Consider the following 18233-nt stretch of genomic DNA (forward strand, 5'->3'; position numbering starts at 1 on the left):
TAGTAGCTAGTAAAATAGCTAGTTAGCCTAAAACTGGTGTTCAAAGCTGCCTTGCTAGCCAAAAATGATCACTAGAGACATACAAACTTACAGATCTTTATAAAAGGAATATTATTAAAAACCTTTAGGTTACGTTTTGGTCAAACGAAAGCTTTTAAAATGTTCCCTGATGCTGGTTTGAGATCTAGACCTCTTCACCCGTTTTCTTCTGAAACCAAAGCCAAGCATGATTAGCCAAGAATGGACTTCCATCCTAGATAAATGTTCTTGTTCCTTTTTGAGACATGCTGTGTAAGTGACTGTAGCGTTAGAAGCGTCCAGGTTTTGCCACAGGAATTTGTTTCTTTATCAGGTTTCTGCTAGCAAAGCTAACAGAGCAAACCAGAGGTCATAGAAAAGGAGCAGATCTGTTATCATATGTTGTCGTTTGAACCAATTTTTCCACACAGATCTGTTTTAAATACACACCCTGCTCATCGAAGGTTGGATCAAGAACTCCTGTGGGTATTCGAACTGTCCTTTTCCTCCATTCCTCTGTGTGTGAACGTGGGCAGTGAAAGTCGATGTTCGAGACGCAATGTTTATAACATAACAAAACGGTATGTGTCCTGAGTTTCAGGCTATATGTACAACGGAAGCCTTTTCGAGTCATCGTGGTCTGGTCCATGATTGAGGCAACAGCTGAAACATAAAAATCCTCTGTCACGTCAGTCTTGAATCCGTCCATTTCAATTCTAATGTTGTTCAGGCAACTTTGCTCCGTATTTGTATTTTTTTACCTCATTCTAGCCGAGAAACAGCGCATGTACTCAGTAGTCCAGCGATCATCTGCTGTAGAAAGCTCAGACCCTTGCAACCTCTCCAGATCAGCCGATCTCGCTCGCCGGCGGTCCGAAACCTTTCCAAATTTTTTAGAATCATGCCGTGTCTGCACCGTGACGTCGTCCCAGTGGATCTGAGCAGGAACAGGAAACAAATAGAGACTTTTGAGACTAATGCTGCTACCTGGTGCTGTTCTAGCCAGATTCGCCAGATGTTTATCTTGGTTCTTGGTTCTCCCAGTATTAATCTGGACTACAGCAATCAAACCACACACACACACACACACACACACACACACACAAACACACACATGTAAACACATACACTCCGATGCTTCTAACAGGCCACCTGTATCCTATTACACACACACACACACACACACACACACACACACAAACACACACACACACACTCCGATGCTTCTAACAGGCCACCTGTATCCTATTACACACACACACACACACACACACACACACACACACACACACACACACTGGCTATTTAAAAGACTTTCATTCAGTGTCTCGTTGTAAAATATACGCTGTTTGCTCACGCTTTCAGTTTATAATAAACCCTCATATTACCTGGTGTATTATATTTCCTGGTTTATTATTATATTACCTCTTAGATTTTAGAACCTCTATATACATGACATCTGTGCTTCAATTGACTGTTTTTCTTTTTCTTTTTTTTCTGCTCTGCAAATGTTTTTATTCATTATACAAAATAATATCCGTAACGTTTTTCCCTTGGAAATTACTAAAGTTCACACATTTACATTTACAGTATTTGGCAGACGCCCTGATCCTGAGCGACTTACATGTACCTCATTCGTACAACTGAGCAGGTATGGAGTTAAGGGCCTTTCTCAGGGGCCCCGGCGTGGCAGCTTGGTATGGCTGGGATTTGAACTCACGACCTTCAGAGCCAAAATCCAAAGCTTTAACCACTGAGATACAACTTTCTCTGTACTTTATTTGAGAATTGATTATGTAAACTTGTGTATGTCTGCAGCAGCATTATATGTACGTATTATAGATGTGCATCTCCATAAACTGAGGCCGATGCGATTTGATACATAGCCAATGATACGATACATTAAAGATACACATGAAGCAGCTACTAATTCGATATGATACGATTCAACACGCGGTTTAACGGGAAAAAATACGATGGTATGCAATTCAATACGGTATAGTTCTTTTATTTCTTTGGTTCAGACAGTCAGCAAATCATCAATTTACTTAAGTGCCTTCTGACTTCTAACGCATGGCCTTTTCATGGCCCCTACAGCTCTACCTCTGCCATGTTAATCTGTATTCTATGTGACTCTCAGGACACGCCTCGGTCTCCATAGTGTTGTGATGTTCACGTAGCTGCGGTGGTGCTGAGAGAAACTGTTTAGCGAGGAGAAATCGGTCTACATACAGTATCAATTCTTGTTTACTTTCTAAAAAATAAAAGTATAACAAGTATGCGAATCTGTGAATCTTACCATCCCTACTGTGTACAAATACTGCATCTGATCCACAATACCCAGAATCCTGTGCAGCTCTAGACAGAACTTTCTGCAGCTGCAGGTGAAACTTCTTTACGTTGTACTAATTAGGTGATTGGAACACCTCAGATACCCAAGTCGAGCTAAATAATTCAGAAACGTCTGGCCCGTAGACCTGAGATATCCAGTACATGTGGTACCTCTGGATCTTTGTAAAGTGACCCTTCACCTCGGTTGCTCAGAAGCGATTCAGACACGGGGTGGTGCTTGCAAATTTACGTTTCCTCTGAAACGTCATTGGGTCTTTAATCTCTTTTCATATACAGTGGGGCAAAAAAGTATTTAGTCAGCCACCAATTGTGCAAGTTCTCCCACTTAAAAAGATGAGAGAGGCCTGTTATTTTCATCATAGGTACACATCAACTATGAGAGACAAAATGAGAAAAAACAATCAAAAAAATTCCATTGTCTTATTTTTAAAGAAAATTATGCAAATTATGGTGGAAAATTTGTATTTGGTCACCTACAAAAAAGCAAGATTTCTGGCTCTCACAGACCTGTAACTTCTTCTTTAAGAGGCTCCTCTGTCCTCCACTTGTTACCTGTATTAATTGCACCTGTTTGAACTCATTATCAGTATAAAAGACACCTGTTCAAAACCTCAAACAGTCAGACTCCAAACGTCACTATGGCCAAGACCAAAGAGCTGTCAAAGGACACCAGAAACAAAATTGTAGATCTGCACCAGGCTGGGAAGACTGAATCTGCAATAGGTAAGCAGCTTGGTGTGAAGAAATCAACTGTGGGAGCAATTATTAGAAAATGGAAGACATGCAAGCCCACTGATAATCTCCCTCGATCTGGGGCTGCATGCAAGATTTCACCCCGTGGGGTCAAAATGACACAAGAACGGTGAGCAAAAATCCCAGAACCACACAGGGGGACCTAGTGAATGACCTGCAGAGAGCTGGGACCAAAGTGAAAAAGGCTACCATTAGTAACACACTACGCCGCCAGGGACTCAAATCCTGCAGTGCCAGACGTGTACCCCTGCTGAAGCCAGTACATGTCCGGGCCCGTCTGAGGTTTGCTAGAGAGCATTTGGATGATCCAGAAGAGTATTGGGAGAATGTCATATGGTCAGAACTTTTTGGTAAAAATGCAACTTGTCTTGTTTGGAGGACAAAGAATGCTAAGTTGCATCCAAAGAACACCATACCTACTGTGAAGCATGGGGGTGGAAACATCATGATTTGGGGCTGATTTTCTGCAAAGGGACCAGGACGACTGACCTGTGTAAAGGAAAGAATGAATGGGGCCATGTATCGTAAGATTTTGAGTGAAAACATCCTTCCATCAGCAAGGGCATTGAAGATGAAACGTGGCTGGGTCTTTCAGCATGACAATGATCCCAAACACACCGCCCGGCAACGAAGGAGTGGCTTCATAAAAAGCATTTCAAGGTCCTGGAGTGGCCTAGCCAATCTCCAGATCTCAACCCCATAGAAACTCTTTAGAGGGAGTAGAAAATCTGTGTTGCCCAGCAACATCTCCAAAACATCACTGCTATAGAGATCTGCATGGAGGAATGGGCCAAACTACCAGCAACAGTATTTTTTCTCCTTTTGTCTCTCATAGTTGAAGTGTCCCTTTGATGAAAATTACAAGCCTCTCTCATCTTTTTAAGTGGGAGAACTTGCACAAATGGTGGCTGACTAAATACTTTTTTGCCCCACTGTATCTGTACTTTTTATATACTTTCACATTTCTTTGCTGCTGTAACACAGAGATTTCCCCACTATAGGACTAATAAAGGTATATCTATCTTATCTTAATTCTCAACCTTTTATCAAATAAAAAAAAAAAAAAAAAAAACAGTTCCAAGCTTGAGAGCTTGTTGTACTCACCTCACCAGCAGATGCTGAGCCTTTCATGTTGAGCCTCCTCCGTTCCCTGGCTTCCATGCTCCTCTCGGCCCAGTCGTAGCGGATATTTGGGCATCTGTTATCCAGGTTGGAGGTCCTCTCAGCAGCGCCGGCCGGCGGCTGGCTCTTGGCTCGGGTCGGTTTTCTCAGCGTGGTGTCACGCTGAGGGAAACTGGGTTTGGACCGAGGAGCTCGGTGTCTCTGTCTCACCAGAAGCTCTGATGGACCGTTAGCTGTGACGTGGTGGAACCCGTTCTCTGAGGTTTATCAGAAACCAAGTCGTTTATTGACCTTATTTTTTAGACCAAATTCATTCAGTTTGTCAAAGAAAATGGGGGAAAATATCAGGAATTTTATTCTTTCCTTTATCCTAAAACAATGAAGAATGAAACACATCCTGTTACACCATAAAGGATATCATACCAAAAAATCCCCTTGAAGCATCCAGGTATTACCTCTATTGTTCTCACAAACCAGGACAAGGTTCTAATGAGGAGCAGATGCCTGGACACCTTAAAAACTGCAGGACGGATCTTTTTTCTTTAGTCCCAATGGAGCACAAAATTTATTTTAAAGACCTAGACCCAGTTACGTTCAGGACAGGACATCTAATATGTCTTATTTAATATCAATTCACCCAGATAATCTAGAATAAATTTTATGGACAAAAGTTTTTCATGAGCTTTTTGAACACGCATTTCATGCTCTTATAATAAACTCCCACTCTTCTGGGAAGATGTTTCACTAGATATTTGGGAGATTTGTGTGAGATTTCATTACATCACACGGGTGTAGGTAAAGTCAGGTACTGATGTAGGAGGCCTGGGGTGCATGGAGTGCATGGGTTTCATGGAGCTGGAGTATTGTTCTAGAACAGGTTTGGGTCTCCTAGATAAAACGACGGGGAAATTTCATGCTACCGCATATAAAGACATCCGATATAATGGTGTACCTGCATGTTTGGAGAAGAACCACATTTGGGAGGAAAAGTCGGGTGTCCCTACACAATTTGGTCCCTACAGTGTACTGTTGGAAAAACCAGGTGAGCTGGGATTGAGGTACCTCGTACCTACCTACAGGTAGTGAGTTGTGCACCGTGGTGTCCGTGTCCTGCTCGGCGTTGACCCTCGGCGTCCCGGCGCTCTCCGAGGAGGACGGCTGCGGGTTTGAGGACTCCACCACTCCTTTGATCTTAGGACTGGATCTTCCGCTGGAGTCCGAGCCGCTGTCCCAGCCATCCCCGAACAGCGGCCGGTGTGTGTGCTCCATCAACCTGCGGCTCAGCCTGTACTTTACAGAGTCCTGGTAGCATTTGGAGAACGTCTCCCATTTGGGCTCGCGGAACTTCTTCATGTACTCTGTGCGGATCTTCTTCGTGGTCACGTCCCTGGGGCTCGCCATTATCGGGCTGTTCAAGCACAGGGAACGAGGGAACAGGTAAAGGTGAGCTCATGGAGAGGATCTAATTCGACACCGCCGTCCCGTTGGACCCATGCGCTCTCCATCGATTATTTATTTATTACCTTCTACATAATGCATCCACCACCCTCAGTTTCCATCCTCAGGGGCAGTTTATAGGCTCATCTTACCACATGCACTTTTTTCGGGTTGCAGAAAACACCTTGTGAAGTACACATGCATGAATAATTTATTTATTATTAGGTTAGATAAAATGTTCACTGATTTGATCTCCTTGGAGAACATGCTTCCTGGAGAACATGTGAAGAACCTGCAGAGTGCTGGATGTGTTTACATTTCTGCAACACCTGTGCCGAGGATGTAAACAACTCAGCTCTTACCTGTCTGTCTCCAAGATCCGTGATGAAGATAAAAAAACACACAGCTCCACGTCACATCATCATCTTCTTCTCGAGGATTCCTGCAAGGAGCAGATTGAAGGAGCGGGGTAGGAAAACCAGGTCAGGGGTATTTACAGCCCCATCTTCGGAGGCTGCAGCAGGAGCAGCAGATGATGGAGGAGGAGGAGGAGGAGGAGAAACATGTCGCGCCCAGGGTTGCTTCACAGTGCGCATGCGCGAGGGCAGAGGAATCGGAACGTGAACGAGCACCTTATTGTATTTATTTATTTATTTATTTATTTATTTTAATCACGCGTGAGCGCGCATACGGTGGACCAAAAAAAAACCTGAGCATAAATAAAATAAATCCGTGCACGCGTTCAAAACGATATGGTCAAAAGTTTTCGGACACCGACTGTGTTTTCACCCCACACATGCATAATTCTTCACCAAACATAAACTGGAGGCTGTACAGGACATTTTAAATTAAGATTTTTACTTTATTTAACTTTACTACATGATCCAAACCTGTTCCAGAATATCAATGCTCCTGTGCACAGTTACATGGAGATATGCTTTACATGGGTTGGAATGGAAGATCTTCCTGCTATAAAGCTCTGACCCTCAACCTTTGAGGGTATCTCCACAAATCTCCATAATCTAGTGGAACATCTTCCCAGAAGACTTTGTAGATTATTAAAAGAGCAAATGGGGATCAATGTGGAAGACTAAATCTAGACTTTTCTCTGTTCTATGGATGGTCAGTATACATAGGGGTACAGTATGCTCTAGAAAGTACAGTCTTCACAGATCTTAAGCACATACTAAATTTCCAAATTAACATATTTGCTTGTGCATACATCACATGACACTGTCTGTAGATGTCCCTATCATCAGACAAGTCAGCAGATATATAATGCACCATATATTGTTATATAATGGACTAAAAGGACAATACCAGAGAGTGAAAAGTCATGAAATTAAAGATTCCTGTTCTAATTACTCCTGTTGATCTTGATCTTCTTCTTCTTTGCATTGTATATAATATCTAAAAATCATAATCTAATCTATCCATATTGAGAACAAACCCTCAGTAGCATTTGAAGACCTGCACTAGTATGTATTTATGTATTTAAAAAAATGTTCTATAAATCGTATGTCGTTTTGTATAAGGGCTTCTTTTAGATGTCGTAAATGCAAATGAACGGGATGTTCCAAAAGGAACACACGGCAATCTTACGGTCAAGTGTCCGAAAACTTTTGGCCACATAAACATTTTGGCAACATAAACGAGTGCCATAAATGTGTGTACATTATTTTGGGCAGTAGTTTTTATTTTTTTTATTTGTTTGTGTGTTTGTTTATTTATTCATTTATTTATTTATTTATTTATTCAAGTCATTTTTGTCCTCACACACCTTTCAGTTCCCACCTGATGATGCAGTCAAAGAAAAAACAGTGAAACATGACGCATTAACTGGGTAACACTGGTGATTACTGGTGATCGCACTGGTTTCTGAAAGGAGCCTCGTGCATTTGTAAAATGTAATTAGGTGTAATTACTGGCTGTGTAACGAACAGCACAACATCTAACACTGCACAGTAATTAGACAATTAGTTTAGAAAAAAAATGTTCAGGAGTCTGTTCTTTATGCAAATATGAACCTACAAACCAGTTTTTTATTAATATTTCGACACCATACAATTAATCCATTTATTGATCTTTTAAAACACTTTTTCTTATCCTATACCGTGTCCCAGGCAGAGGTGTAAAGTAACCAATTACATTTACTCACGTTACTGTAATTGAGTCAGGTTTTTTTAGTGCACTTCTACTTTATAAATCTGTAAATTTACTTTTACTTAAGAATGTTGTACTTAACTACATTTAAAATCATATCCATTACTGAGTAAATAAATACAAAATAAATAAATATAAATGCACTGATTGGCTGATTGGTGGAGAACAAACACTAAACTTACAAGAAAGAAAGATGGATAAGGTCAAGACAGACACCAGTGATGCAGCTGAAATGCAATGCGGTCGAATCGAAAGTTGCGTAATAAGATAAGATAAGATATACATTTATTCGTCCCACAGTGGGGAAATTTCTAATGCGTGCGCTCACTGTCTGATTTTAAATCTGCATCTTCAATTTCTTTGTTTTGTCGGTTTTTTTATTATTATTTATTTATTGTTATTGCACTGGGCTAATTTGTGAAGTTGTAAAAGCAACTGGTTTGAGATTTATATCTCCTTGTCCTAGAATCGCACTAGAATCCCCCCCTTCTGTAAACTTGAATGAGCTACTTTTTTTTAGGTATATTGATGTGGTGAGGGAAGACATGTAGGTAGTTGGTGTGACAGAGGCAGATGTAGAGGACAGGGGTGTATGGAGACGGATGATCTGCTGTGGCGCCCCCTAATGGGAGCAGCTGAAAGAAGAAGAAGATTTTTATCCCTGTAACTTTACTTGTACTTCAGTCAAATTTTATTGAAGTAACAGTAATATGAGTCGACTTATAAAGGACATCTTCGGACTGTGGTGAGGAAACCAGAGTACCTGGAGGAAACCTGTCAACACATATGTGCAGTGGTGGAGGAAGAAAAAGTAAAAGTGCTTCTATTAACCTTTCACTTCAGTAAAAGTATAAAAGTTTTTCCCTTCAAATGAACTTAAGTATCCAAAGTTCTATGATTTATTATAACTATAATGTTCATATTATCATTTTTATCACAAGATTCTTTACTTAATCAACTCAGTTTATGTGAAAAGACTCGAATGTGACTCTCAGCACACTGATCTATTAATAGAATGATATTAATGACTCAAACACTGAATGATTTCTATTACAATTATCATGAACCCCAAACTTTCTTTTCAACTACTTGGATTCTGGAGATTCTTTATCATTTATTCCTCTCTAAATATTCTGTTTGCTGTTGAACTGATGCTGAACTGTATGTTTGGTGATCAGTAGATACACCAAGCACCAATCAGAACAAGTTTAAATCAGAGCATGCGCTCGACCCTGATTGGTGACGTGCTGCATGTTTGAGCAGTTTTTCATGATGATAATATTGATGAAAAGTATACAGTAAGTAGGAAAAAAAGCACCCACAAGAACGACCAGGTTCAAAAATAAATCTTTTTTTTTATTTTGTATTGTTCTGCGGGTCATTGGGAAAGAAAAATAAACGGACAGAAGTAGAAAACGGCCCGAGGCGATCAGTCGTTTGAAAGGGGCGCTTTTGCATTGGTGAAGAATCGCCTGAGCCTTTGTTGTGGCCCATCCAACTCACATGACTTTACATGTCATAGTTTAATGACACTGACCATTGGTTCCAGAATCCTTTTTTTTTTTTTTTTTTTTTTTGCCAGGAGCATGATTCCTTCCCAATAAAAACTAAATTACATTCTCCAGTAAAATAATCCCTGCACAACAGAGTGTAGATGATTCCTTGTCTTTACCCCGTACATTTCCTAGATACTGATGTGCTTGTAAACTAGGAGGAAGGAAGCAGCGGTTAGGAAATAACAACAGCTTTTTAACTCGTGACAGGGAATTCCTGAGCCTGGTCCCAGTAGAGGCCTGGAGCTTAGAAGCATTTGCGGTGGACGATGCTAGGACCTGCTTCGTCGTACTCCTGCTTGGTGATCCACATCTGCTGGAAGGTGGACAGGGAAGCCAGGATGGAGCCTCCGATCCAGACGGAGTACTTACGCTCAGGTGGGGCGATGATCTGAAAGGAGTAGGAAATTGGAATGATATACATGCACATGGCTGTAGTCGAGTTTTCTGCTTTGCTGCATGTGCAGTGAATCATAAATACTTTAGACCTTCAAATGGCCTAATATTGTGTTGGAGATGCTCTGACCCAGTTGTCTAGCTTTCACAATTTGTCAAACTTTTTCAAATCCTTAAGCTTGCCCATTTTTCCTGCTTTTAAACACGCCAACTTTGAGTACAAAATGTTCACTTGCTGCCTAATAAATCCCACCCACTAACAGGTGCCATGATGAAGAGATAATCAGTGATATTCACTTTACTGCTCATAATAATATAATGGTATAATGTTATGTCTGATTTGGTGTATAGATTTAATTATAGGTCCAATAAGTAAAGAGCCAACATGGCAGGCGGTAGCTCAGTGGGTGAGGCATTTAACCCTCAAGGTGTCTGCCAAATGCCATAAATGTAAACATGTTATATTTTATTCCTCTGCCTAATGCTCCAAACAGGTACAGTATCTCTGTGAACATAGCGCTAGTCAAAAGTTCAAGTAATGTCCACTGTCATCGCCATGGACTCGTACTAAACGCTTAAGCAATGAAAGCTTGATTCGCTCATGCTTATCTTTGGAGGACCTTTGCTAGCAAGCAACTTCATCCAGGTTGAGTTGAATACTTCTGATATCATTACAGATTTCTTCTCATATCATGGATGATTCCTAGAGAAGAAAATGTCAATTTCTCTTGTCTGATACCTTGATCTTCATTGTGCTGGGAGCCAGGGCAGTGATCTCCTTCTGCATACGGTCAGCGATACCGGGGTACATGGTGGTGCCACCAGACAGGACGTTGTTGGCATAAAGATCCTTCCTGATGTCAATGTCGCACTTCATGATGCTGTTGTAGGCGGTCTCATGGATGCCGGCGGACTCCATGCCTGCAGCAGACAATGGCTTTGAGAAAACTGTCCAAAACTGGCAAAAAAGAGAAGAAGAGAAAGAACTTGTACGTACCGATGAAAGAAGGCTGGAAGAGGGTCTCGGGGCAGCGGAAACGTTCGTTGCCAATGGTGATGACCTGACCGTCGGGAAGCTCGTAGCTCTTCTCAAGAGAGGAGGAGGAGGCAGCGGTGGCCATCTCATTCTCAAAGTCCAGGGCGACGTAGCACAGCTTCTCCTTGATGTCACGCACGATCTCACGCTCGGCTGGTACGAACCAAATAGTACATTTTTAACTATTGGAACTCCATACAGCAATATGATTAAAAATTTAACTGGACGAGACACGCACCAGTGGTGACGAAAGAGTAGCCACGCTCAGTCAGGATCTTCATGAGGTAGTCAGTCAGATCACGACCGGCCAGATCCAGACGCATAATGGCATGGGGCAAAGCGTAGCCCTCATAGATGGGCACGTTGTGGGTCACACCATCACCGGAGTCCAGCACAATACCTGATCAAGTTCAAGCACGCATAGAGTCAGTGAATATTCACTCATTTCAGTTTAATTAAATCAAAATGAAAAAAAAAAAGTTTATAATTATTAGAACCCTCAGTTTTCCCACTAGTGATTTGTCGTTCATTTTGAACGAGTCTTTATTATGACTCAGAAAAAAGAGTGATTCATTCATTTTCTACTGGACGCACATGAGCAAAGCATCGAAAATCTCTGTAGGTTATGTAAAAACAGAATTGATTATTTTACTTCTCGACTCCGAGTCGTTTGTTCTTTTGTCACATGACTCCAATATACTCTATAAATTTTATACGTACTGTATATAAATTATTGGAACTGTAGTCATAGTTCATGTAGGTAGGCGTGTTGGGGGATCTGCTTATTGAAAATGTAACATTTTATTTGATTTCTGATCAAAGGAATGAAATTAACAAAATGACAAAAAAAAAAAAAAATGAATCGTTCATATTGATGAATCATATGAAAATGTAACCGAAATAGCCTTTATATCTATTTATTTCTTCTACTTTTTCAACAGTGATTGCACATTTTTCACTGATGGACTGTTCAGGGTCAGAAAATGGCAAATATGTGAGAAATGTATGCTTTATCCTTCTACAAATTAGAATTTGTAAACCTGAAGGACCCTTAATGGGTCATAAACTATTATGTCTTATCTAATAAGTGAGGTTCATACAGAATATATTAAAAGTGGCTGGGAAAATCATTACTCTGTTAGATCACGATACTCACCGGTGGTACGGCCGGAGGCGTACAGGGACAGCACGGCCTGGATGGCCACATACATAGCGGGAACGTTGAAGGTCTCAAACATGATTTGGGTCATCTTCTCACGGTTGGCCTTGGGGTTCAGAGGTGCCTCAGTGAGCAGGGTGGGGTGCTCCTCAGGGGCCACACGCAACTCGTTATAGAAGGTATGGTGCCAGATCTTCTCCATATCATCCCAGTTGGTGATGATGCCGTGCTCGATGGGGTATTTCAGAGTCAGGATACCTCTTTTGCTCTGGGCCTCGTCTCCCACGTAGGAGTCTTTCTGACCCATACCGACCATGACACCCTGGGGAGAGACAACAGATTAATACATCTGACAGATTTTTTTTTGCTAACTTTGGGGGGTTTGGCTGCTGTCTGAAGTGTAGAAGAGCCATCCAGGGTTAACAGTGAAGAAATTTTGTTTCAGAAATGGGAACACGGATTCCAGATGTTTCCGGAAAATCTCTAGGTAGCATCAAAGATTCAAAGAGAATACAAATGATCCTGCTGCACAGATTTACTGGAGAAGATGTACACTAGGGTTCTGCTCAATAAAACCTCAGAAAATTAAAGTTAGCATTAGTGACGCTAGTTTTAATTGTATTTTTGGTTATATTATTTAAGTTTTTCTATTTTTTGTCTCTGTTAAATAGAAATAGAATTTAAATCGTAAATGTGTCTCAGATATTTTGTGGTTGTCACAATTAAATGTCAAGACCTCCATTTTGTTTGGCAGTTAACTGAGGCCTAAATAGTCTGTTTGATGTTTCAATGTAAACAAATCAGTCCACTTAACTTGAGAAAGGTTAAAAAAAGGAGCTTTAAAACTGTCAGCAACATTCAGGCAGTGGTGGACAAAGTACACAAACCATCTAGTAGAGTAAAAGTAGAAACGCACTTGCAAAATATTACACCAGTAAAAGTAAGTGTCCATTTAATCTTCCACTTTTATTCCTCTCTAAATGTTCTGTTTGCTGTTGTACTGATGCTGAACTGTATGTTGGTGATCAGTAGATACACCAAGCAACAATCAGAACACGTGTAAAACAGAGAGTGCGCTCGACCCTGATTGGTGACTCGCTGCGTGTTTGACCAGTTATGTTTTTATTGGCTTATATAAATAAAAAGAAACGACTGATTTCGCTAAATGTAGTTGATTAAAAAATAAGAGATTTGAAATGAAGTTTTAGTAAAAGTCTTCCCAAATGGAAATACTTCAGTAAAGTACATATTCACAAAAAAGCTACTTAAGTACACTAACAAATTACTTTTGAGAAATAAAGGAACTGGCACTACACTGCCACCAGGTGGAGACTGAAATGGTATCCACAGTGCCCACATGTGTATCAGGTCATTTGTGGACCATCCCAGGACCTACCTGGTGACGAGGGCGACCGACGATGGAGGGGAAGACGGCTCTTGGGGCGTCATCTCCGGCAAAACCAGCCTTCACCAGGCCGGAACCGTTATCGCACACCAGGGCGGTGGTCTCTTCGTCGTCACACATGTTGAATGGGTTCCTGAAATAGAAGCGCATGCATGAAGAGTGAATGAGTGGAGCGCACGCACATGTGCGCACACACAAACTCACACATCTATCTATCTATCTATCTATCTATCTATCTATCTATCTATCTATCTATCTATCTATCTATCTATCTATCTATCTATCTATCTATCTATCTATCTTTATTTCTACCTATATATATATATATATATATATATATATATATATATATATATATAGACTTCCTTTAAAGAAATGTAATTCATCAATATAATTATAATTAATCCAGTCCAGAACTGCAGCTTCAGAGAAGGTAGCTCAGTGTTTAAGGACCAGGTGAAGCTGAAATTTGGATCCAAAGGTTGTGAGTTCAAATCCCATCCACACAAAGCTGCCACTCCTGGGCCCCTGAGCTTGGCCCCTAACCCCATAGCTGCTCAGTTGTATGAAAGAGAAAAATCTCACTCTGGATAAGGACGTCTGGCAAATTACATGAATATAAATGAGAACTCTAAGCTGAGCCGGTGTGTAAGTGCACGCTCCCGGTTCTTACCTGCTGTTTCTCCCGCTGTAGAATGAAGCACTCGGGCGCTTTGGACGCTATAGATCCGGAGCTATAGGCTGGCAAAGTGAGCGCAGCTGCTCTTATATACCCCCCTGCGCTCCTTCTGTCCCCCTTCTCGCCTTCCTGGCCACCAGGAATGCACATGTATCTCGCAGGAATCCCCACGTCCATATTTGGGGTACTTTGCTTTGTTGGGAAAGGGTAGGGGCAGGGGGGCAAGTGCTTTCGGGACAGCCGCTGCGGTGCCTATAGGCTGCAGGCTCCGGGCCATATATGGAGCCTGAGTTTGAGCATGTGTGTGAGTGAGAGTGTGTGTGGTGGTGGGCTGTAGCCGTGTATGGAGGAATCGAGGGGTCTGGTGTGTCATGAAGTGCCTGTGATCTGATCAATGGAAGCCAACTTTGGGTAAGGACAAGAGTTCGGATCAGGTGTCTGGATGGTACAACACTGGAAAGGAGGGTTGAGAGGTTTTCCACACAAGAGCCATTTTAAATGATAATTAATATATAAAAAAAAAGAACACAACACTTAGAGACATGATTTAGAGTTTTGTATCTTTCAATTTGTGAACAACACTTAAATAGCAGTTTAGGAGTGTGAACATGTCACACACTGCAAAAAAATACCCAACTAAACAAGAAACAAGTCAGATGATCTGCCACTGCGGTAAGATAATTACACTTGGTAAGATTTCTTAAAATAAGAAAACATATTCAGGCATCAGGAAAAACAACAAAATGTCAAAAAATAGGCACTAAAACATTTAACTTAAAACTAGCTTCATTATGCCGTTTGCTGCTCTTAATATGTGTAAAAAGATCTTCAAACCTGAGCTAGTAAACAAGAGAATTCCACTTAATTTAAGAATCGTCATTATTATACAGTATATGGACAAAAGTATTGGGACACCTGACCTTTCCTCCCATATATGGTTCTCCTCCAAACTGTTACCACAAAGCTGGAGGCACACAATTATGACTTTAGATGCGCCATAATATTTTTTTCCTGCCTGTTAGAACTTGGAAACCCAAACCTGTTCCAGCATGTACACAAAGCCAGGTCCATGAAGATCTGGCTTACATGGTTTGGAGAGGAACATCTTGAGGTACCTGCTAAAGAGCTCTTAACTCTACTGAAAAGCTTAGGGATGAATGGGAATCCAGACTGCACCCCAGGCCTCCTCACCTACATCAGTAGCTGCCTTTACAAACACTCTTGAAAAAACAAAGGGAAACTTGCTGCTTCTCCAAACGCTTAAACTTACTGCAGCATAAAACATTATTGAATGTATTTTGTCGTTACTGAAGACTGAAAGATCTGCAACATGAGAAACTGAAATCAAAACACAGAACAACTTCTAGTAAAATGTCAAATGTAAAAAAATGTAAAATGAGTACAAAACAAAGTTTCAAAAAAATTAAGAGTGTGAAGACTTAAAACTTCTCCTAAGTGTAATTATTGAGCATTTTGTCCTGGGCAACCTTAAAAACCAATTTCTCTAATGGTAATTAAGCTCAATTTGCAGGTAAAAGAATGCAGTTTAAGCTTTACTTACTAAAGTAAGTAAAAAAGAAAGATTTTTTATGGCTAGAAGGAAGATTGTAAGTCTTGACTGGATAAGGAGTTTTTGCAGTGCATGTTCAGCATTCAGGATCTTCTCCAATGCAGGGGATTGCGGGATTTTACTATAAAATGGCAAAACTCTTTAAACTCCAATCCACAGCTTGTAGTAAAGAGGGTCAGGACATACGCCAGGACTCTGGTTCTATCGCCTTTTATGCCTTTTACGGTCCTTATGCCGTTATTTGACAATCGACATGCACGTGTGTGAGCCAAGTTTACGTCCAGGAACAACTATATGGAAACGTGACATAGCGCTTGTTTTTTTTTTTTCCTCAGCTGTTCGGCGTCACAATAAATTTATGACGATATTTCACTTTAGTATAAACAGAATCCGTCCTCAAAGTTTTGGAGGCACACAATTGTCTCGGACGTCTTTGGATGCAGGAAAAGCATAAACATTTCACTTTACTTAAACATTAAACCTCCTCCAGCTGCATTAACATATACATAACATGGGTTGAAATAGAAGATCTTCCAGCTTATAAAACTATATGTGGATTCTCTAGCATGAAAGTTTTTCCTTCGCTTAAACTAGGGTAAGGGCAAAGATACGCCAATAATAATAATATTAATATAATAATACCAAATAACTGTGTATGAAGCCGCTGTGCCATGTATCAAAATAAACCACTGTATTTCTGTATTTTTAAAATATAAAAAAGGGGACTATTTTAAAAGTGATGGTGTGTAAACAAAGATAAATAAAGTAGTTTCTTTTAAACTTTTTAATACCACCTCTTTTATATTTATATACACTATATTTCCAAAAGTATTGGGTCACCTGGTCATTTAGTCCCAATTCGCTCTTATATTTCCCTCCACTCTTTTGGGAAGATGTTACACTAGATTTTGGAGTGGGCTTATGGATTTTTATACCACAAGGATATTTCTAAAGGCATGTGAGAAGACCTGTAGTGCAGTCATCATTCACATTCATTCCAAAGGTGTTCAGTAGGGATGAGATCAGAGCTCTATAGCAGACCACTCAAGATCTTCCTCTTCAGACCATGTAAACCAGATCTTCAAGGTGTTCACTTAGTGCACAGGGGCATTGCCATGCTGGAACAGGTTTTGGGTTTCCAAGTTCAAGTGAAAGCAGAATTTTACTATAACCCTTCTAAAGACAATTGAGTCCCTTCAGTTTTGTTGTAACAGTTTGAAAAAGAACCACATAGAGCAGGAAAGATCAGGTGACCCAATACTTTTGGAAATATAGTGTATCTATAGTTTATAGCTGTGTTTTATTAACTTAGAGAGAGAGAGAATGAAATCTTGATGAATCTTGATTATTCCCAATGAGCAAACCTGGGCCAACTGTGGCAAGCAAAAAACTCCTCATAGTATAAGGAAGAAACCTTGAGAGGACCCAGACTCAAAAAGGGGAACCTCTTTATCATTTGAGTGACACCAAGATTATGATTTATAAATCATATCTAGAAATCTCATGAGCACTAAAGTGTGTTATTATAAATAATGTCTTTTTCTCAGTCAATCAGTTGGAGTTGTGGAACCAGAAGCTGGAGAAACGCCATTGTCTTAATTAACGGGTTGTTTAAGTCTAATGTCTGAAATCTTCATGAAGTGGGATCGAACCAGAGCTTGGTAGAAATCTGGAAAGCTAGTAATCTTGAATCAGTCGCTTTACCCATTTCGGTTGTAAGAATGAAGTCCTGTCCTTTAATTCCAGGAAGTCCACCTGTCCAATCGTCTGACAGCGTCCTGCCTGGGGGGGGGGGGGGGGGGGGGGTAGAACGTGGCGCAGATCTGCCCTCCCTGTGTGACAGAGTGAGGACTTCAGCCCCATATAGGGTGACCGCAAGCCGCTCCATAAAGCTCTGCTTATCATACAAGCGCCTGATTTAAACCCCCATGCACTATTTTTAGGGGTGAACAGAGACACCGGGGTGTGAAGACATCTGCTATCCCTTACCTCCTGAGAAGAGATCAGCTGCTGCCACACACACACACACACACACACACACACACACACACACACACACACACACACACACACACACGTGTTGGAGGAAGGGGGTTTATGAGTAAGCACAAGGAAACTGTAGAGCAGGGAAAACTATATTAACTGTTAGATTTCCACAAGAAATCTTGGACAATTCAACTTTTAGATCTCTCAAAAACCCAGCGTACACTCTGTATGATCAAAAATATCGGGACACCTAAATTTTCCCAGCCGTATATGCTTCTTCTCCAGACTGTTCCCACAAAGTCAGTTGTCTACAGTAGGATGTGTTTGTGACTTCACGACAAGATCCAGACCTGTTCCAGCACAACGATGCCCCTGTGCACAAAGCCAGCTCCATGAAGATTTGCTTTCCATGGATTGGACACTGCAAAAACCCAGCTAGTCAAGACTTTTAATCTTTTTTTTTTCCCAGCCTTAAAAATCTTATTTATCTTATTTTAAGAATAAAATTCTATGCAATTCTATCTTTTTTTTTTCTCTTACTTGGTGAGTAAAGCTTAATGTTCATACTTTTACCCAATAATTGAGCTTAATTACCATCAGATAC

General features: G+C 40.8%; 2 protein-coding genes across 4 annotated transcripts in view; both read right to left on the reverse strand.

Annotated features, from left to right (window-relative positions):
- The window catches only part of LOC310716036 (centriole, cilia and spindle-associated protein-like), a 59438-nt gene extending 53210 nt beyond the window's left edge, over positions 1–6228 (reverse strand). Inside the window, exons 1-6 of one of the 3 annotated variants that reach the window (XM_083522859.1) lie at positions 6045–6228; positions 5769–5866; positions 5319–5653; positions 4228–4502; positions 780–955; positions 68–681 (exon numbers count right to left, since the gene is read on the reverse strand). In XM_083522859.1, the coding sequence (XP_083378985.1) occupies positions 621–681; positions 780–955; positions 4228–4502; positions 5319–5646 (840 nt within the window). In that variant the 5' untranslated portion in view covers positions 5647–5653; positions 5769–5866; positions 6045–6228 and the 3' untranslated portion in view covers positions 68–620. Of the gene's footprint in view, positions 1–67; positions 682–779; positions 956–4227; positions 4503–5318; positions 5654–5768; positions 5867–6044 lie in introns of those variants that run through there. The other 2 variants (XM_083522858.1, XM_083522860.1) reach the window with 2 other exon arrangements.
- A 2952-nt stretch (positions 6229–9180) lies between these two features.
- LOC310716022 (actin, alpha skeletal muscle 2-like) lies at positions 9181–14226 on the reverse strand. The gene is made up of 7 exons (XM_083522834.1): positions 14068–14226; positions 13386–13527; positions 11987–12311; positions 11069–11230; positions 10792–10983; positions 10534–10715; positions 9181–9789 (listed from the first exon to the last, which is right to left on the reverse strand). Exons 2-7 carry the CDS (start codon positions 13512–13514, stop codon positions 9646–9648), a joined length of 1134 nt encoding a protein of 377 aa, XP_083378960.1. The 5' UTR covers positions 13515–13527; positions 14068–14226; the 3' UTR covers positions 9181–9645.
- Positions 14227–18233: the final 4007 nt, after the last annotated feature.

Source organism: Silurus aristotelis (assembly GCF_946808225.1).
Source record: "Silurus aristotelis genome assembly, chromosome: 20".
NCBI lineage: Eukaryota > Metazoa > Chordata > Actinopteri > Siluriformes > Siluridae > Silurus > Silurus aristotelis.